At 41.2% G+C, this 22,328-nt stretch overlaps 1 protein-coding gene across 1 annotated transcript; it reads right to left on the bottom strand.

The window, feature by feature from the left end:
* arvcfa (ARVCF delta catenin family member a) lies at positions 1 to 16,901 on the bottom strand (the record flags this gene model as incomplete). Its single annotated transcript, XM_036134468.1, is given in 15 exon segments — positions 1 to 909; positions 1,058 to 1,134; positions 1,253 to 1,340; positions 1,637 to 1,748; positions 1,968 to 2,160; positions 2,261 to 2,411; positions 3,187 to 3,314; positions 4,914 to 4,985; positions 5,160 to 5,177; positions 7,989 to 8,157; positions 8,401 to 8,518; positions 8,590 to 8,776; positions 8,870 to 9,348; positions 15,505 to 16,097; positions 16,725 to 16,901. Coding segments are annotated over 15 exon segments (2,655 nt in total), but the record flags the coding sequence as incomplete, so codon positions are not given.
* Positions 16,902 to 22,328: the final 5,427 nt, after the last annotated feature.

A 22,328-nucleotide genomic window follows, 5' to 3' on the forward strand; every position in this document is an offset into this window, starting at 1 on the left:
TGAGAAACTATGCACAGCATTTATTGTCATTTTCATTCAACATTGCAATGCAAAAATGACCACTGCAAAGCAGAGCTGTATTATTTATAGGCATTAGCTAAGACACATAATTAGCTCTTAATTAATAACATGGGTATTACAATAAACATTACAATATAAATGCCTTTATTTTGAATATTAACAGTCCTTTGATACACATGTACAATCCCCTTTTGCCTTTCTTTATAACAAATGCAATTATGTTTTATTGAGTCTACTCTGACTTATCAAAATTACGCTGAGTACCAAATGATTTGGGTCGTTTGGCCAACAAGGGCCCCGGACGCTGAATTTATCAGAAACTGAAAAAGTGTTTTGAGACTTTTTTCTTCAGATCAGAATTGGTCCAGAATCATAAAAGTGAAAAAAAGAAAAAAAAAACAAGTGAAACTTTTTTTTTTACTAACTTGCATTATGTGTTATGCTTTAAATAAATTTTCAGATTCACTTTGTACATGTTATATATTCTTTGGAGTCATGATTCACCACAGTTTGCATATTCGGGCTATTTCATACATCACATGTCATCAGTTGTATGTTTCAGGCTTGCAGAAGTCATCGTAGATATTAAAACAATGAAGTCTATTGTCAGCTAATCTCCAGGTTAAATACATAGAAGTGTTTGGCACATTAAGTTCTGTAAACAAATAAGCTTTTTTTTTTTTTACTTTTTTCTTCTTTTTTTTACAAGAATGAATAGATGACACAGATTTGCATTTCACCAACAGAAAGTGTCTCTACAGGATTTAACTAGCTTGGTTGGACGTGTTGTCAGGTTCACACCCAGGAGTCCAGCGGTGGAGGTTTGTTATCCATGAGTCCCACTGCCGGCCTGCCAGCTCGGATGAAGTGTTTTCTTTCACTTATCGCCTGTGTCCGAAAACAAAGCCCGGGTTTATGTCATTCAGCAGAAAAAAGACAAGAAAGAAATCCTCATTTTGATATTAAAAGATGAAATAAGCATCTATATATATATATATATATATATAAAAGAAGGTGCATTAAGAAATGTGATTACCTGTAGAGTGTCTCTTTCTACAACAGGCCCCTTTCCATCTCCAACTCGATCATTTGCCTCTAAGGTGGAATAAACATCTACAAGAGAACATGACACAACATGAAGAAGCATAAAGGCGGAGAAAAAAAAAGTTTTTCTTTCCAGGAATTAGTGGGAATGGATTGGGAAGTTGAAAATATACCATAATTTTCTAACCTTGGTTTTTCTCCATGAGAGGCAACGTGATGTCGTCGCCGCTTTGCTTTCCGTTCTTGGGTTTTTTAGCGACGCCTGAAGCTGTCGGCTTTAAAAGAGAAACACATTTCCCTGCTGATTTTAAAACAAAACACTTCACAAATATACTCCTCTACAATGTTATTACAGCACAGGACACTCCACACAGTTTTTTTTTCTACTTTACCTTTTTTAAGAAACAAACATATATTAAATCATCTTGTGTTCTGGTAATCAAATGTTTTTATTGTTTTCTGATTTAAATTAACTGAACAAAAACAACCATGCAATCAAGTAATTTTGTTTTTGTTGTATATAATTTTGATAATTATTATTACCTGTAATTGCTATAAAAAATTAAATTACCTTAAAGTTGCTCTTGTTCCACCCGGCCTTGGTCAGGGTGTGTCTCAGCTCCTTGTAGGCCCATATCGCCTGAAGTACATGCGAAGCTGCTTTGGTCTCTCGTGCTGATTGGCTGACAACATGTGAGATAACAAGGTGAATAATACCTGAATGACTGAAATCTATGATTGTGGTCAATGTGCTCGTAATAACACGAGTCACTCCTTTAAACCCCAAGGTTTGAAGTCTTTCAATTCTTCCGATTTTTGCACATAACATTATATCAAATGCTTGACAAGTAGTACCAGTTATTGCGACTTGTGTCCAATAATTTCATGATGCATTCACGTACCTTGACTTATTGATGGCCACCAGCTTCTGCACAGCATGACCCTGTATGAGCACTCGGGCGTTCTCGGGGTTATCTGTGATGATCTCGTAAATGGTGTTCAGAATAGACACCACCGTGTCTCCCTCCAGGTTTTTCACGGGGTGCTGCTGCCCACAGGGCAAGTTGGCAACAAGGTCCCTCAGAGCGTAGTTTCCTGTGAATGAACAGACAGGTACGGGCAGAGTTACTGCGAGTCTGCAGGTTCCCCGTGGATGAAGCCAGATGTTTTTTGGGGTTTTTTTTTGTTTCGGTACCGATCAGATCTTTGTTCCTTCTGTCAATGGCGAGGTTGCGGAGAGCGATGGCCACAGCTCGCACGACTTTGTCCACGTCTGAGCGCAGCAGCTCCACTAAAACCGGCAGTCCTTTCTCTTTTCTCACTGTAGCTCGGATGTAGCTCGACCACTGCGAGAGGAAACGGGAGAGTCTGTTGGCTCAGTCCGATCTTGGATTGTTTCACGAGGGATTAAGAAACATTGAGAGGACCGTTCCTAAATAACACCTGCCTGGTAAAACACCTTCATGTCGGCCTTTTGTGGCATCGGCTTTAAACTCCAGGAAATCAAGGCTTTCATGAGCCTTTGTCGTGATTTGCTTCTAAACTCGTATGATATTCTTATATTTGACTTTAAATGCTGTTTAGAAGACATATGGAGCCACTCGAGGGGAAAGGTTTTTCTGAGTATCTTGGCTGGAGACAAGGTCAGTGCACATTTACATTAGGTTGATTAATGATACCGCCTGAAAAAAAAACAAAACCAGCCAGCTGAGAAGAGAAGAAAAGCCTCGGGCCGTCATGGCACCCCCCCGAGTGCTGGCCTCTAGATGTTGTCTTGTTTGACCCTGCGCCGTGCAGGCATATTTACACTTTACTTATAGCACTCTATTCCAGCACGGCTCTATTTTGAGTCTCTCCTAGAGCTGAACATCAGAGACAGCAACAATACCGTCAAGAAGCACATCCTGGATCTGCCCCTAAGACACTGAGATGATGTTTACAGACTGTGACAGCCGCCGTGGTGACTTCACCTAAATAAATGATCATCCTCACAAGCGGGCGTTGCACCGCCGCAGAAATCGGCCAGACGCGCTGTGACTCAAAGCTCCGCGCAAGCCGAGCAAAGTTCCTGCAATTAGGGAACACGAAATCTATAACTTTTGAACTTTTCCGTTTGCTTACCGCCCAGTGTCCCGCAGCGAGGTTCTGCAGTGCTCCGGCGGCGGCCTCCAGGGTGTTGTGGTTGTGACTGCAGGTGAGAAGGGAGAGGTAAAGCCTCACCACCTCCGGCTGGTACAGCAGATCCAAGCCTGCAGGAGAAATTAAGCAACACAGTCAATATCTTTACCCTGTAGGGTAAAAAATGTCATTTGCAAACCTCTAGAACTGTTCCTTCTTTTGTCATATTTTTATGTCATATATAGACAGAAAGTGTTGCATAATGGGGAACTGGAAGGAGAACCGTTTCAAAATCTGAAAAATACGTTGACGCATCTCATTACAGCTCTGGCTGAATATTTCATGCCTTTGTTCAGCTAGAAGATCCAAATCCGCCTGAGTCTCAGGTCTTTTGCGGTCACCGACCACTTTTCTTTCAGGATTGCTCCGTATTTCCTCCCATCAGCTCCAGCCAGCCTTCCTGAAGATTATGTTGGTTTTTTGGCTTTTGCATGTTGCCCCAAAAGTTCAGCTTTGTCCTCTTTCTTAACTCGAAGCATCGTCTTACACACGTTTGTGATGTCCCCAACATGGCTTGTGGCTACCTTTTAACTGGGCCCGCTCGTGGCTTCCTTCTGTCCTCTTTTTCCATAAAGGCCAGATGTGTTGCATAAACTATTATTAGTTATCCTGTCAGCAGGTTCTCCCAGCTGAGCTGTGGATCCCTGCAGGTTCTCTAGAGATACTATGGGTCGCTTGACTGCTTCTCTGATTGATGACACCCAGGCCTTTCCTTTCTAATAAGTTTTGAAAATCACACGTCCTTTTCCTTCCACTTCGCCATAATGCGGCCCTAAAATACACTGAACTTTGTGTTTGTAAAGAGAAATAATGTGCAGAAGTTCAATGAATACTTTACAAAGGCACTGTGTATGCTTCCGCTTTTCTTCAATTTGATCAAAGTTTAGTTGGTCGATTGGTAGGTTACTGGATAAATACGCACGGTGCATTAAATACACTCAGCTGAGACAGCTCTGAATAGTAAATGCAACTGTGACAGACTCGTGAACAGACAATTTTGCGCTGAGCCAGTGGAGGCAGCTGGATGGCTGACAACTGTAAGAGTATAAGGCTGACCCTGAACTGTAACATGATTGTCGGCCTGATTTGCATTCACTGGCTGCAGCGTGGGAGGCATTAGCTAAGCTCTGATCTCTGTTTTAATGGCAGTCAGAGCCACAGGCCTGTAGCACCATGGGTCCCCCCCCCCCAGTTCTTCTTTTTTTTTTTTTTCTATCCACACTGTACTCATGGCAACAAGCAGCGAACACAAAGCCGAACACGATGTTAAGACGGTGCAGCAGCAGAGGAAGACATGTGGAGAGGATGAAACATGCAGTGTTTAAAGCGCAGCCAGTGCCAGCCTGGTGATTCTCGCTGCTGCAAACTCAAAATGCCATCAGTGTCTCAGGTGTCGGGCCGTTTTGCTTTAGTGGTGCAGGTGCTGATGTGCGGAGCTGCATTTAAATGATTTCCTTCCCATGGCCATGCCAATGTCATGCTTATACAGCAGATAAGAGAGCCCAGAAGGCAGCTGCAGCCCGGATGGTTGGATGCACTACTGTATGATGATGATAACGTTGAACCACATGAAGGCTCTTCTTAAGATACACATTGTAATTTTTTTCTATCATTCATAACCTTGATAAAAAGGTTGCTTGTGTAAAAGTTAAATTCTTTTAAATATGTACCTTTTATCAGCTCTGCACACTTTGGTAAGTCCAAAGTATTGTATTTCCTCTCCATAAATCCATTTTTCCAACCTGTACATCACAAGATATATACACACAAACACACATGCACACAATCACAAGCACCGATTTTCGTTTCATCAGCAGGCAAATATAGACAATAGCAGGGGGAAAACAAAATCACTGCAGCATTGATTCACAGTATCCACTGCCTTGAAGATGTTCTGCCGTAGCACGGAGACTGACCTTGACTGAACCACTCCTCTGATGAGACGAGTTTGACGGGAGAAGAAGAAGAAGAAAAGAACAATTTCATAGATTAGATTGTGGTGCAAAGGGACGGAGAGGCAGAGGAGCGGACAGAGCTCCTCCGTGTGGCGGCACACCGAGTTGCTGATTGGATCAGCTCAACTTTGATCTGCAGCTTTCCTGAAAGCAATATAGCAACTACTGGCAATAACCCCATTGCTTTTTTTGCCTTCGGGAAAAACTGGTCCCGTCTCTTCTGTTACTGTATATCAAATACAAATTAAATAAAAACTTCCAGATCTTTTGAAAAATAAGTCAACCTACAATAAGATCAGCTGTAAACTATTAGGCTCTCTTTGGCAAACTTTTTCTACACGTCTTGATCTTTCCGTTCTTTGAGACATTACAAAAACAAACATCGGTCTCTTTTTTTTTTCTGCTTGTTCTTTTTATGTGATAGACCAACACCAACTAAATCAGCGTATTTGTAAAGTAGAAGCAAAATAGTAGATGAGTCGCAAAGTTTTTTCAAATGAGGGGAAAACTTAAGTAACCCTTGAAGTACTTTGAGCCAAATTTATTGACTGAGCAAGGCCTTCACCAGGGTCACAAGCTGAAACGCGTTGGTCTGTCAATAAAGTTGGTTCCAAGAGGTTTTCACCTCATCAGATCTTTGACCCTCTTCATGCACCTTGGAAATTGGCGAAGTTGTGCCAGAAACCTTTGGATCTCTGAGGGTTTTACAAATTAAATCTTTATATTCGTTTCCCCTTGTCATGTTCAAGCAGAACAGTGCTCTGGCTGCTGCAGTCATGCTACACATATTTGTTTTATGAAGGGAGGCTTTTTAGCCATAAGGGCCAGACGATAATTCAATAACAATGTATAATGATCAATAGACGTGTCTTGCGATAGAAATAAAAGGGTCAATAAAAAGTTCAATAGAAGAACAGTTTTCCTTCCCTTTGCCTTCTAGCCATGTAGATTAATACTAGAGTCATTACATCCTCCCCACCAATCATTGGAATCAAGGAAAGTGCTGTCACCAAGCTCCGCCCCCTTCAAGAAGTTCAGAGAGCACTTGTTCTTTTTCTTTCTTAAAAACTTTAGAAAATTGATACAAAATTTGCACACAAAAAAATGGTTGAATAAAGTGTTTGTGAGTTCTTTATCTAAAATAGGTTGTTAAGCAACATCATGAAATGTCCAGGACTTTACTTAAAATACATGTTTTGAATTGTTTTCTAATTATTGCTATTGATAATTAACACATTTTATTAATGTGAGGTTTTTTTTCTATATCGTCCAGCCCATAAATCTTCAAATCCTATCAAACAACATCAAAGAACAACAATCCTATCAAACAACATCAACTGTGGTGTGCCTTTGCATTCAGGCCTCTATATTCTGATACCCCTAAATAAAATCCACAGCAACCAAATGCCTTCAGAAGTGACCTGCAGAAGCGGTACAGCTGTCTGTGAAGGCCTTAGAGGTTTGTGGGAGAACATTGGTGGACAAACAAGGTCATGGAGACCAAGGACACGCCAGACAATCTCAGGGATGAAGTTTACAGAACTGCAAAGCCACCAGCTCATGATGGTCCACCTAAAAAGACAGCCTGGTCAAAGCAAGCCTTAGCAGAGAAGCTGCTAAGACGCCCATGGTAACTCTCCAGGAGACGCAGAGATCCTCAGCTAAGGACCAACCCTTCCATAAAAGCCAAAAAGCAATTTTTTCTAAGTCGAAAAACAAGTTGAAACAAAATAATATGAAATCTGGTTTCTTAGTCAACCCAAGATTTATGGAAGAAGGTCGTCTGCTGAAATGGGACTAAAACTGATTTGAAATAAAGTGGCGGCAGCATCATGCTGTGGGGAGGCTTTTCTTCTACAGGGGCAAAGCTGGGTTAAGACATATTCATTGAGATAGAAAGGTGCAGTTAATGTCCCGAAGAACGTTAAAATGAGAATTTAAACTGCCGTTCACAGATGTTCTCCATCCGGTCTGAGTTTGAGCTACTTTCCAATGATGAATGTCCACAAATGGCGTTCTCTTCAGGATCGAGGCTGTAGCGACAGAGCTGCAGCTGTAATCGCAGCGAAAGGTGGTCCCACAATCTGCTGACTAGGGGAATAAAATGCTAAACCAGCCAGCACTTTTATTTCTTTATTTGTAAGAAACAATTCAAAAATGCAATTCCTCTTCCTTCCACTTCACAAATACGCACCGTTGTTTTGTGGGCTATCACATAAAGCGCTAATAAAATACAGTGACATTTGCCAATATATAAAAAAGTCCAAGGGATGTAAATACTCTTGCAAGGTGCTGCATAAGAGTGCATTAAATAAAAGCAAGTTATAAATTAAGCAAAATAATATCCGTTATTGGAGTTTTATTCAAGTTCTTTATACAATGCTCAGATTTACTGCAGAGCATAGTGCGTTTCCAAAAATTATTCCCAATGCATTCAACTTATGGATGCAGGCATAGATCCATACATGCAGGCAACTTCTACTTAATAAAAACTAGGGAGGAAACATTTCTGGATTTTATTGAAGATGTCTGGTTCATTTCAAATTCAAGAGACCAGAAAGAAACTTCGGGTGCCCACGTCACAACGTTTCAAAAATCAAAGGAAAACACACCTTAGGTCAGTGTAGTATAAGGTGCTCGAGGGAAGACGAAGGTTTAGATTTGCACTTTGAAATCTGAAACTTTAATTACAGTGCCAAGAAATACACAACTTTGTAGAGTAGAGGAGAAATAAAATCCTTTCTAAATGTCAGAGGTGATCAAACTCTTCAACTGATGTGTTTTACAAACCTTTGGGCCTTTTCCCTGTACAACACTCGGGCTCGTTCTTCTTCTTCTGATGCCCCACTGTTCTCATCACATGGCCAGCGTGGGGCTCCTGAAATCGCTCGGCGCCTGGTATCTCTTTATGAACGTGGTAGGACAGGTTCCGGAGGATGCAGACGCAGTTCTCCACCGACTAAATCGAGAGGGGCAGAACATTTCCCGTCAGAGTCGACGCCTGGTTGAAGTTGCATCACATCAGTCAACTTTCTAGTCCCAAAGCTGAGTTTTTTAAAAAAAAGACTTTTCTTATCTAAAGAATGGCATCTGCTCTTTTATCGCCTAGCTCCGCTGCTATGAACGTCGGAACCAACTGGATGCAAGTTACATCATTTCAAGGTATAGCTGGCTAAAAACTAAAAAGGACTACATGAGGCACCTTATTGTCGGCGTCCTTGTTGATGACTGCCGACTGCAGGGCATGAAGGAGAGCCGCCACCAGCCCCTCGCACTCCCTCAGTCTCTGTCGGGCCTCCGCCCCATCGGAGCTGACGTTCCTGCGGGAGCAACTCTGTCAGAGGGGTCTGTGCGAGCGCCTTCTGAACCCACGAGAGCAGCCTAGCTTTACCTCAGGCACCCGGTGGTGTTCTTGAAGACGGTGGTCCACTCGGCGCTCAGCGGTTTAGAGGCGTCCACGGAGTCTCTCCTCCGCCAGCCTGAGTGTGGGATGATGATCTCGTCAGTCAGGGTCTGAAGTCCCTGGTTGATGATTGTCATCTTGAGGGGTTCGTGTGATGAGAGGTTCCACAGAGTGCCTGTGTGTGGTTTTTAGGGGGGGAAGTTATAAAAAAAAACTAACTTGGAGTATTGAATTCTCAATTTGTGGAGAAAAAAAGAGCTGTCTGTACCTGTGGCTAGCTCTTTGACTTCCATGCTGCTGGACTTCCTCAGCAGTCTGACTAAAGCTTGGATGCCATCGCAGCTCTTGATGGCCATTTTGTTGTTGTGGTCTTTCCCGTAGGATATGTTGCGCAGAGCGCCGCAGGCCTTGCGGTGCACCTCGGCCTTGGGGTGGTCCAGCAGCTCCACCAGGATGGGCACCCCGTTCAGCTGCCGCACCTCCTGCTTGATCAGGTCGTTCTCGTAGCACAGGTGCTGCAGGTAGGCCGCTGCGTTGGACTTGACTGGGTCCATCGGGTGCCTGAGCATCGAGATGACCTCGTGCAGGTTGGGGTCTCTCCAGCGGGGGTCTCTCCGGATGCTGTCCAGGCTGACCATGCTGCTGCGTTTGTGGGGTATCTGCAGGGTCTGAGCTCGGCACATGGCCTGGAAGAAAGGGTTCAGGTTCCCTTCCAACTGGGCCATGAAAGCGTCGTCATAGCCGCTTCTGCAGAGACAGAAAGTGTTGAACATTTGATAAATAGATTTCACAATGAAAAAAAAAAAAAAAACCTTTTGGTGCACTTAGTTAACTGGAAACCAAGTTAGCATGTACCTATGCAGTTTGTTATCCTCCCTTGTATAAATTACCTATATGTAGGGGAACAATGTTTAATTGAAAATATAAAGCAGCTGTTATTTTAGACAATTCGAAGATGCTACAGAAATGCTGCAGGAACGGGCAAAATCAACGACACACAAGTGATTACTGCTACTATTTTCTGTGACAGCTCTTACACGAACGTAATGCAGGAAAGCATGAAAACTATCAGGGTGGGATAAAATTCAGTGCAGTGATACAAACAAACAACAAAGCAGGTAAAACAGTCCCGCTATTCTGAAGAGCTAGCATTGGGGGCCAACTCTCCATTGACTGCAGTTGTACACTGGTTATTAATGTATTTTAAATAGATTTTAACTGGTGTTAGTGCCCCCCCCCCTTCTGATGTTAAAAACCACCTCTGGTTACTTTGACTTTTCAGTAGTTGCTAACAATTTAAAGTAATAATTTGCAGCCTTTGTATTTTTTCACCATCTACATTACAAGACTAACCCCTTTCATAAATTTGCAACGTGTCCTTTAGATTTGGACGTTAAGCTTTGAATGTGATGGGACTAGGTTAGGTTTGTGAATTGTCCCATCAGAAGCTCACAAAGAGCCTAACTAAAAATGATCTCCCTTATTCTGGCTGTTAGCAAATAGAAATTATTTCAGTAATCCCAACTGATGTAAAACAGGAACAATTTAGTCTGATGTGATGTCAGAACTTCAATATAACAGTTAACTATGTTTTTATACAGTTTTTGCAACTGTCTGGTTTCAACTGTAAGCATTTGTGAATGCTTTCTTTCATGCCTTGTTTTTTTATTTGGCCTCACAATGAATTATAATCCGCTGTAAGAATTGCATGTGGGTGTCTGAATCTGCAGTCAACTTAGAAACTCCCACAACTGCAATCTTGACGCTGTAGAGGAACGGTACTTCACACTCCTATTTCAGAGAATCGTGCGCCTCCATGAATAAGTTCAAATTTCTAACTTAGAAATCCAACATGGCTGCCTCATGGATGTAGGGTTGTCAAAGATGCAGCATTCATCCTAATGTTTACAATTATGCCAAATTGACCCAATCCCAAACTGACAACTGTTTCTCATCTAAAAAAAAAAACATGTTGCCAAGGTACAATTATTTGACATTTTTTACATTTACAGGGCAGTCACTCACTCTGGTTGCATACAACGTTTTTCTGAAAGATTACCAAGTCCTGCTGGCGTCGTATTTGTTATTTTTGTCTTTTAAGTTTTGTTTTTGCTCAGATTGTTAGTAAATGTAGCCTTTTCTGTGTATATTTGCCATTACAATGTCATGTAACCGGGGTTACCTCACTGCTCATGTGTACAATTGGTCAACAAGCCGAAGCTGTAATTTTGCTAGATTTTGTGGAAGGAGGCCCAGGCGTAACCTGACGCCGCCAGATAGATTTGCTCTGCATATCCATCTGGAAACCTTCCGTTGAAGTAATTTTGGGAAGGGGCGAAAATACTGGTTAGCTGATTGGCCTATGTTGGTGATAGACGGGCCAAATAAACCAATCAGATCAACGAAGCATATGACGTACTCGTCAACATGCTTTGTCGTAGCTCTGTTACAAGCGACGACGAAAACACAACCACAAGCCAAGCTACTCTTGCTGCTGCAGGTAAAGGCTCGTTAGCTCAGCAAAGAAATACTCTGTAATTCCGATAAAACTTGCTCGATAGCCACGCTAACGCTAGTTTCATCGGCTGAAGCCGCCATGTTCTTTAGGCTGAACTGTCGCGCTTCCCGTTGCGTCACACCTCAACCCGCCTCAAAGCCAACGCTGATTGGACGTTCGTTTGGTGAACGGCTCCAAATTTTCTTTAACGGAGAGTAGCCAGACTGATCTGCGAGTGAAACCTTGAAAGCTCGCGAGATCAGGATGGTCTCACGAGGCTAGCCCAGGGGAGGACTCACTGAGACTTGAAATAGGAGTAGGCCGGGTCGGTATTCGACCACGGCGAGCTGTCAGTTTTACGCGAGGCTTCGGCTCGGTCAGCTGCATCAATTGCGACCATCTGGCTTTCTAATAGTTCTGCGGTGCTGCCATTAGATGGCGCCACGTCTGTTTATGTCGGCTCATCACGCCCGTTGCTTGGGTTATATTTAGGCTCAAAAAGGACTATCAAGACACCATCTGGACAGACAATTGGAGCATATAGCCTTATTTTATCATAGTCAAATGGAATTTGGTCTTTTTGATTTAGGCATATAACGTGGCTAAATACCTTTAAATTCATTAATATAGAGAAATAAACTGCCATTTCCTTGTATTGTTGATAGTTAAATTATTAAATGAGCACAAGGCAATCATATGTTTCTAGATGTTTCATGTTTCAATTGTAAGACAGCTTAGGAGCAAAAGATTCAAATTGTCTGCTGCTGCTTTTTAAAACCTTGGTTAGTTCAATCACTCCCGGTGAGATTGCAGCCTACAGCCAAATGTTCATTGTTGAAAAAGCAGACAAGGGAAATGTGAGTTTAGAAGGATAAAACTGCCAGTCAGATATTTTATAAACCATATTTTGTGAGGGATAGCGTAAGGTAACAGTTGTACTGCTGCTGCAGGCTCTCGTTAGAGGTTATTCGCTGAAATTTGTGGTTATACAACCATCTCAAAAGAAATACTGCGCAGAAGAGAGGAGAGGAGTGGAATTAAGTGTCTCTCTATGCCCACTAAAGTTGGCTGCAAAGGAATCAGTGCCAAAGACAAAATAGAGTATAGAGAATTGTGTAGTGAAGTGTAAAATAATTTTAGCAGGGGACCTGATGCAGGATCCAACACCCTCACAGTGTCTGGCTTCTGCATGTGTTGCTCACAAAATTGCAGGAGGTCTGTTTCATCTTTTAATGATCGCATTTCTCATCCATTTGTTTCAAAGAGACTGTAGATCAGAAACACTGGTTTGTGTGATTGCAATACACATTTCATTTTCATTGTTGGACCACAACAGTTGGCTCTGAAGAAAAAAATATTCCCGTTGCCTCTGTACAAACATAGATCTATGTTTTGTTATTACATTATTTGACAAGATTTCCCAATCTAATCCTGTGTGGAGTTATTAAACATGACATATTGTTTAATAAAGGTTTTATTTGTACAATCCAGTCTACACCTGGCCATTACGCTTTAAATTGTAAGACTAATTGATATTTTGGCAGAAGATTTTGTTTAAAAAAAATATTTTCCATAATACAAATTATTCTCTGCTTTTGTTCAGATAACGTTTGCAAAAACTGTGTTTGTAATAAATCATTAATTACAAAATACAAAGTAGAGATGCATTGATAAATCCGTTGTTGGCCAAGATTGGACAATTTTTCCCTTGATGCCTGGTCCAAAACTTGGAAACCAGTCTTTTTCTGATCAGTGAATGCGCCATATCTCAACACAAACAGGTCACATTAACAACTCCCTTTGGTTTTGAAGCTGATATTGAGTGAAAAAGACTTAGACTTAGCATTTTTCTGTATCAGTGAGCTGTTTGAAGGTTCTTTGTCATGATTTTTTAGGCCCTCCAAAGTCAATCTTTGGCATATCTATGATGCAATATTGCCTTTGGGACTAAGGAGTGTTCATTTGTTATGAAATATTTGTTGTTTTATGGTACTATTATTCCAATCTGGAAGAGAGAGGCTTGCCTTCACAGTAACGCCGCCCATTTCATGAAGTCGGCTCTTCTGTTGCCGAACAAAGTCAGAGCCCTCTCGCAGTCAAAAAGACATTTTGGTATGTTAGACATTATCTATAGCTAAAAAAAAAGAGAATAGTTGCTATCACTGTGCAGATTAGGTGCTAAAAGAGCCACTTCGTCTCAGCTTTGACGTAACATACTTAAAAGCTGAACATTTTGATTTTGCATGATACACGCCTTTTAAAGTTTAAATGGAAAAATGTTTTAAGACGTTTCCATTGTTGATTCAGGCAGCAAGAGGATGAGAGAGAGTATCTCTTAAGGCAGATAACAGGAAGGCTGAACAGAGCACATAAAGCAGCTTCGCTTTTTTTGCTTTTGAGCTTTTAACCTCTGATATATGGGAAATGCTGCATTTTTTTGACAGTCTTTTGGCTCAGAGTCAAGACCAGGATCTATATTTTCTAGACTATAGCCATGCTAACAATGCTGATAATTGCTAATATAACATTTAACAGCAGTTCAATATGTGAACTCTAGAACAGTTTTGTCTTTGAAAATACAAGTATAAAACTCTTTTGTACAGCAAATGGTCTCTCACCCATCTGCCCTAAATATAAAAAAATCATCAATTAATCATCGCTCACTGCAGGCAGACCACTGTTCTTAGATCTTTTCATAAACTTAACATCAGATAAAACTTTACAGAACCTCACGTTTGAAAATCCAGCAGAAGATCTGATCAGCCCATCTCTTCCACTAAATGGCAGAGTGGTGCTTACTTTTTTTTAATACTTTGCAGGTCTGGGAATCTGCAAAGTATTGGCTGAATAATAAATTAGTAAAGTAGATTTGACAAAAGCAAAAGCAAGTTTAAGAACACATAGGAATATCATTTTCTCTCTCTCCTGTGAATTTACATCATGTTTTTTTGTCTGACATACCACAAAATCCAATTAACCTTTTATTTAGACCTTTGCTGTGTTTATTCAGTACATTTAAGCATTTTGAGTTCTGACAATTTACAAAAAGAAATTTGTTGGCAAAGTCCCTTTTTAGAAGTTTTGTGCTTGTGCTTCACCGATTTTTTCCCCTTCTACCCTGGCTAACAAAACCAACACACTCTTTGAATTTCCAGCAATAAATGTGAAGGTCTTACAATTTACATATTGAATAAAACTTGTTCAGATGAATTTCTTTGTGCTACAGACTGAGGGTTTGGGTGTCTCTTTTGTAAACAGTTCTATCACTCTTGTATAGGCCAAGGAAACGCTTCTGGCAGGCAATAACACTTGAAACCTCCTTATCTATCAACTTTGCAGCAGCAGGCTGCCATCGCTGATTGATACCAGTTGCAGCTTAACTGCTGTCCATCTGTCTTGTTATTATCCACGCGGACTCAGAGGATCGGGCCTGAGCCGCATCCTCTGGATGTCTGTGCAGCTATAGAGCTTGACATGTGTTTTTAATCATAGCAAGCCCACTAGTTGAAATGAAAGTGGTCGATTTTGCAATTTCACTTTAATTGTTGGTGGCTCCACATTACGAACCCTCTTGATTTATAATGCCAATTTAAATGCTATAGAAAGTATCAAAGTCTAATATAAGTTTTCACGGCTCAATGAGTAATCAAAAAGCATCTGTTTTCTACTAAATTATCTTTTTTTTCTAACTCATAGAAGCCCTACCCAGATCTTAGAGATGCTTTTATCAAATTCTTTCAACTGAAAAAACAATTATACATTGCTTTGCAAAGGTATTTAAACCCCTTGATCTATTTTTCCCACAGTTGTCACTTTACAACCTCAAACCCCAAAGCATTCTATCGGTATTTTCTGTGATAGATCAAAACTTTGGTTTAGCCTCTGTCAGGTTTCTCTTTTTTTCCATTTTTAGCTCCATCCATCCATTTCTGATCAGCCTGCCTGTCCCCGCAGATGAAAAATATCCCCACAGCATGATGCTGCCACTGCTGTTTCATATTTGCAATGCTGTGTTCAAGGTGACCTGCAGTGTTAGTTATCAGAGTTAGCTGTGATGTGACAAACTTTGAAAAAACATGTCCCGAATATTCCAATAAAAAGTAAAAAACAAAGCAACTGGACTTGTTTTCCGTAGTTGAAGACGTTTCGCTTCCTCTCCAGGAAGCTTTCTCAATTGGAGAGGAAGCGAAACGTCTTCAACTACGGAAAACAAGTCCAGTTGCTTTGTTTTTTACTTTTTATTGGAATGACCATGATCTTGATGACTGAGAATCTTCACCAGCATGTCCCGAATACTTTTTCAAGTTATTGCATACTCAACAGCACCAACAAGGGCGTTAAAACCTCTTTGCATAGTCTTCTCTGTGGGGACCCGTAACGTTTTGCATGATGCCAGATCCTCTCACCTGGTTCTCGAGGGCTCCCGCAGGAGCTCCATGGTGGTGATTGGCCTAAACTGGTGGATTCCCAGTGTGTGGTAACCGGCTCCTGGCAGGTCAGCCTTCACCTCCAGAGGATTTTCTCTGTTCTCCGTCTCCGTCTGGTTGCTGAGGCCCGTGGAGGCGTAGCTGTCCCTCAGAAATGGTAAGGTGTAGTGAGCTCCCGGCTGGTAGTTTTTGGCGGGCAAGTAGCCGTGGAGGCTGAAACGAGAGAGGCTTCCGTATCCCGCGCAGACGTCTCCTCCGACGCCCCTGAAGGCATCGGGGAGGGCGTAGACTCTGCTCTGGCTGTCTGGGTTTACAGGATGAGGCTCACCAGGCTGCAGCACCGGCAGGGGATGAGCTGTCGCAGTGGTGGCGTTGCTGGTCGTCGTGTTCGGAACAGATTCACTGGGCTCAACGCTCACTTCGGCGGCGGGTTTCTCCGCAGACCCGTTGTCTTTAACCCCTTGAGTAGATGTGAGATCCGAAGCACCTGACGGGAGGACGTTCTCCTCCTTAATCTCTTCTTGGGTCTCACTTGGAGCCTTTTCACCCTCTTGTTCCACAGCCTTGGATTCCTGCAAGAATGAATTCACCACAACAGTTACATCCACAAAGGTCTCCCAACAGGTCTCGGAGATTTAATTTACCTAAGAGGTCCGCATGGTTTCCCCGTCTCCTTTAAAATGCCACTTGAAGTGGTTGTTCACATTCAGAACAAGGAGTACGAGATCCCAGTGTACTTGATATTGACAAAGCATGTTTTCATGCATGCACAGCTGGATTAGCATTTTGTCTCAACCATGCGGACCGTCCCTTTTCTCATTGTAGCTGTTAGTCATCATCACTTCAGCACATCCTTGGCTTCGTGAGCCGTCTGATATAAATTATGAATTCTGCTTTCCTGCCAAAGAATAACAAATTCCTCTTAGTTAGAAACGAGTTTAGATGGTGAAACAACCATAGGTCCAGCCAGTGTTTAGCAGCAGAATAAATTGGAGGAAATCTAAATTTCTGGCGTGGGGAATTGATTTTGATTTTGACCCCTTTGGTTTCCAAGACTGCAAGAAAATGTGTTTATCTATACGCGTTAAGACAAAAGCAAGGATATTTTTATTGTAATTACTAAAAAAAAATGAAATAATAAAATACAAGTGCATATAGCTTTTAAGTCATTCTGTCGCAATTGAGCAAATCATATAAACCTCAGAGTCAGTCTGCTGGGGGGTGTCGGTTTCTGTGGAGCTTTCATTGGTCGAGGTCATCACCGAGGCGATGGAAGTGGGCGTGTCCAGTTCGTCAGCGGTTGTCGGGTTTTCGCTGGTTGCCTCTTTAGCCTCAGGGGGCAGAGACAGTTGAGTTGGACCCTCCAAACTCTGCTCCTACACAGCAGAAACACACAGCTGTGCTTTAGTACCTGTGACTTATCAGTATAATTCACGTTTTCTTTTCGTTGATTTGTTGTCCATCAGGATCAGTAAACTGTAGGTGAATTCAAAAATACTTTATTAATCCCAAAGGGAAATTAAATGTTATAACTAATTGTTGTTATGCATTTTTCCCCTACAGACGCAATGTAGATGTAGTGAGCAGTACGGATGTCTTGTAGTGGTCTGTCTTACAGCAGATCTAAAGTAGCCTCTGACTGAAGAGAATCTGATGCTGCCTTTACGGGCATCATCGTCTGATGAGGATAATACTCAGTCTTCGTTTTGTGAAGAGTCTTTCTTTGCACAATCACCTCCAGAGGTTTTTGGAGGAGTCCCCAGAACAGAGCTGGCCATCTTGATCAGCTTGTTGAGCTTTTTCAAGTGTCTGGCTCTGATGCTGTTACCCCGATAGATGATGGTAGAAGAGATCACACTCCCCACAGTAAACTGACAGAAGACATGCAGCATGTTGTTGCAAACAGAAGAAGAGTCTGCAATGAACAAACTTCTCTGCACAAAATAAAAAGTCTCAATTTAAATTTATGATGTAAAGAGTGAAACACTTGAGTTTATGCTAACTTATTTTCGAAGAAAATCCACTTGCTTCTACGTCTGGCTGCGTCTCTTTCCTGAAATGGGGCATTGACAAAGTTATTTCTACCATTAACTTTCCTCCACTTGCTTCTACGTCTGGCTGCGTCTCTTTCCTGAAATGGGGCATTGACAAAGTTATTTCTACCATTAACTTTCCTTGATTTTCTTGTCTTGGAAAGAACTCCATGGTCAATGTTTCTGTGTCTAGCTGTTTTCTTTTCAGGAAAAATAGCAAATAACAGAGCAAATGCTGCTATTAACACCTCACCAGTAGGCTTGTGGTTTTTCGGCCTTGTTCTGATGGAGGTTCTCTTCCTGTTTAAAAGGAGTCGTTCCTTTCCACCGTCGCCACATGCTTGCTCAGAATCGGAAATTTGTTCAAACTTAATTGCTCCGAGCAATCAGCTGATTTTTCTTGTAGTTAGATAACTTCTTAACTATTGACATGATTATTTTAATTTGACTATTGTTTTTTTAAGACATAGACTGAAGTGGATTTTAAGCAACTGGATCTGACACTAATTATCAGGTGTGATTATCTTTGAATGGAACTGGACTTTGAATTTGAATTTATTATGCAATGCTGTAAAAAGCTATCTTCCACCTTGCAGATTTGTTCTGTTTTAGTTTTTTTTTTTACCATGTTTCAGATCATTAAAATAAATTTGAATCAGGAAAGGATACCTAGTCAGATATTAAAACTAACAATGGGTTGTGCCATCCTTGTAGGAAATTACGAAAGCTTTTGTGATATCAGCCTCTTGCATCCCTGGGTATAAATTCTGTCCCGGTCTTCTTTGCAGAATTTGAATTTGTTTGAATTTGCCCACATTTGAAGGCTTTTAAGCATCACTTGCCTGTTTAACATCATGCCACACCAGCTAAATTGGTTTTCAGTCTATGGGTGAGCCCTTCCAAAACCTTCATTGGGATTTTTGTTTTTCGTTCATTAGGAGGTAGAATTCCTAGTGTGCTTTAGATTCTAGTCTTTGGGAAAATCAATATGGTCTTTATTAACTTTGAGACAGGCTTTTGTTTCCTTTTGTTTTTTTATTTGTTTTTTTTCTATGTTGTTTTACACCTGTGGATAATGGCTCTCGCTGTGGTTCTCTGGAGTCCAACAGCCTAAACATGCCAACGTATTTGTTTTTCACAGATTTTTAGATGTTTTTAGATCATGCCATGATATATTGCATTTTTAAGTTACTTGGGCTGCTTCATGTTGTGAAACAGGTTCTATTTACTGTAATATACTTTATTCTAAAGGTCTGGTAATAATCAGACATGGACGTGAGTCCTAAGATCAAATTAATGTTAATGACAAATGATTTAGCAAAGGGGGATTCAATTGCTATATATGGCCACATTGGTTTGGATAGCTTTTCTCCCCATATAAATAAAATCGTCATTTAAGAAACCATTTTTGTCTTTAAGGTTCTTTTTCTTTTATGATATTTAAATTGGGTTGAAAAGAAATCCCCATTGGAGCATTTTTTTTCTGCAGTAGTAACACCAGGTGTGTCAAATTCCAATCCTAAAGGGTTTGATGTTTCCTGCTTCAACATATCTGTATCAATTGACTGAATTACTTCCTCAGCATGTCATCATGGCCTGCAGAGGCCTGGTAACAAGCCTCTCATTGGATTCAGATGTGTTGGATCATGAACAGGCAGCACAGCTGGTAACACTGTTCCCTGTGCATGCATGGGTTCTTTCTGGGTACTCCTGCTTCCTCCCACTATCCAAAAGGCATGACTGTTTTGGTCAATAAGAAACTTTAAGATGCTTAATGAGTAAGAACATGTGATGTATTAGCTGGTATCTCCTAAGCACAATATACTCCTGATGTCTGAAGATTATTTGCTCTGTGCACAATTCCCTTATTTACTTGCTCAGTGGAGTGTGATTTCATTTATTTTACTCACAACAGGCCATTCCTGAACTTCTTGGCTCGATTCCTCTTGAAACTGAGTAATTACTTGCCATTATGAAATTGATTAAGTTATTGGCCAGCATGCTCTGCACTTCTTAACAGCCAATCGGAACTGCTTTTCTCTGATTTGTGGGAAAATTTACTTTTTACAACCAGTTTAAAAGGTTAAAATTGAAGACAGGAGAGATAAAGAAAATGCTGTTTGGCATTTGTAGCCTTCACTTGAACTCAGATTGCAGTGAACATGAGGGAAGAGCGTAAGCTACAGCTTTTGTTGTTGTTCCTGTTGTTTTTGTTGGCAGTATTCATTTATACCGTGCCGCTCTGGTGCAGTTTAGTGGGTCAGCTCCACTGCTGAAAATATAACACATGTACTATTTGTCTGACTGGAGGAAACAAAAATACTGGATGTTATTTCTGGATCCTCACTTTGTTATGTTATGTGAGCATTCATGACTAAATTTTATCAGCCAGTTATTCTCTTTCATATATAAATCAGTGGCAGGCTTTAATGCAGGCGATGTGGCTCTCCGCCAGGGGCCCCGTATTGCCAGGGGTTAGACGGGGCTTTTTCAGGGGTTTCATGAATGAGCTTTATTGCATTTTGCAAGTCTAGTCAGCTGGGCATTTGTTGTGTGCAGAGAGCTCTTTGAGAAAATATGGTTAGCCGGTCACCGCTGCCGACTCACCGCACTGAAGTTGGTTTATTCTGTGCTAAAAGATAGGGTTGTTTCTCTGTACTATTAAAGATATTGACCTACATATTTAAACTGGTCAAACCTGACCTGGTTAATCCGGCGCAGAGCGGAGATTCATCTGAAACACATTATTTAAATGTGTGAAACCTTTATTCTATTTCTGATAATGCAGAAAAGGGTATTTTAGATAATTTATCTTGACAGCAGGGTCGACCCTCACACTTAAACAAGGAAAAACTGCAACATTCAGACAAATTGAACCCGCGCTGAATTATACTACACTAATTTATGAAACCTGAGCTGTAATAGGAGGCCCGTGCAAGGAGCCAGTTTTGGAAAAAACATCGCCGCATATAATTCTTTCCAGCAGTTACTGTTGTGAAACAATGACCTTGCTTTGTAAAACCCTGCTGGAAACTTGTCACGTTTTTTTTTTTTTTTCTTTTTTTTTTTTTTTTCACACTGCAACCACAACCTCTAATGCATTTTATTGCAATTTTTCCAGATAAATCAACAAAAAGCTGTGCAATACCGGAGCGCTGGAAAGTTATACCTAATTTTTGTTTTATAAACAAAAAATGTGAAAAGTGGGGCATGCATTTGTATATAACCCCATTTACTCTGATACCTATAGAAGTCACCTGATTAGTAGAGAGATTTAATTTAATATGAATATATATTAAGATTAAATAAAGATGTAGCTGTTCTGTGAAAGTCTCAGAGGTTTGCTAGAGGACAAACAGCATCATGGAGACCGTTGAACACAGCAGACAGGTAAGAGGAAGTTTAAAGCAGAATTATGGTTATAAAACAATATCCTAAGCTTTGAGCATCTCTTTTGAAAAGATAATTAAAAAGGGAAAGAGAAGAGCACAACTGCAGGTCCAGCAGGTCAGTTTAATTTAGGAGTATCAGAGTAAGAGTCGACTACTTTCTGTTCCAGCATCTCAAAACCTGGAGAAAACTGCTGCAAATGAATTTGCAAGGCACTGTCGACGTCTCTTTGATGTACTGCCCTTTATTTTATGCAGAACTTGAATTCCCTCTCCCTTTTAAACGTAATGCGTTTTGTTTGGCCAGGAAGATTAATTATTCACAATTTCGGTTTGAAAAGAGAGAGAAAAAAAACATCAGAAGCCCCAAAAACACATTTAAAGGTAAATTTCTTTGGAAACTTCACATTCATTTGAAAAATCCAAAAATTGGATTTACTGATCTGAAAATAAAACAGATTATCTGATGCAGCTAAATTCCCCCCAATAACAAAACAAAAACAAAAAAATCCTGTGAAAAAAGACATTGCATGCAAACAAGGTGCCTCTTCACTGAATACTTCATTAGCCGGAGTTTGTTTCCCCGTTTGAAGGTTTTCTGCATTAACTAAATTAATTTTCACTTTGAAACACGTGTGCAACAATCTCGTCAGAGACGCGTCACGTGTTCCCGCTCAGCGCGCTGAAGCGCCTGCTCACATTAGGACCAGATAAGTTGATTAAGAGCCACAAATCATCATCTCTCCGAGGCTGCAAACTCCAACCAAACAATCAAACAGGAGTTGAACTCCGCCGCATTAAATCGAGCTGGAGAGGACGGCTGTTGGCTGAAGCCGGAGAGGGAAAGAGCTTGATTTTCAAAACACCTCGCCAAACACAAGGGCCCTCTCATATCCCTGTGCAAAAATGTGTCGGAGGGAAGAGGAGATAAAAGGGCTGCCCAGGAAAAAAAGGCTGGCGGTGGGGAGAGATCATCCTGGCTTGATCACCTCTGGGGGAGGCTGATTGGATATTGTTAGGCAGCACTAAATTGAATGCTTGGCCAGGAGACCGCCGAGGTGCCACTGTCCTCTACAGACAGCTTGATTAAGGATTTGGAGGATGATAACAGGCTGGGCACGAGCCGGTGTGCTACTGTCTCTGTCTGATTTGAGCTCCAGGGAAGGCCGGGCCACTGTGTGAGTCAAAGCTTATTTAAATAACTCACTGCACCATCACTGAGTGTGCTCTTCAAGCCAAATAGGTCAGGTTAAAGCTTTGGAGTTGGAGCCGGCTTTAAGGCAGAAACATAACAAAAAAAAACAGGAGATACTTGTTAGAGCAGCACAACTGGCATCCGGTTCCCTGTCAACTCCCAGCATCAAGGTGGCGTGAAAACTTA

The sequence above is a fragment of the Fundulus heteroclitus genome, unplaced genomic scaffold (assembly GCF_011125445.2).
Source record: "Fundulus heteroclitus isolate FHET01 unplaced genomic scaffold, MU-UCD_Fhet_4.1 scaffold_82, whole genome shotgun sequence".
Lineage (NCBI taxonomy): Eukaryota > Metazoa > Chordata > Actinopteri > Cyprinodontiformes > Fundulidae > Fundulus > Fundulus heteroclitus.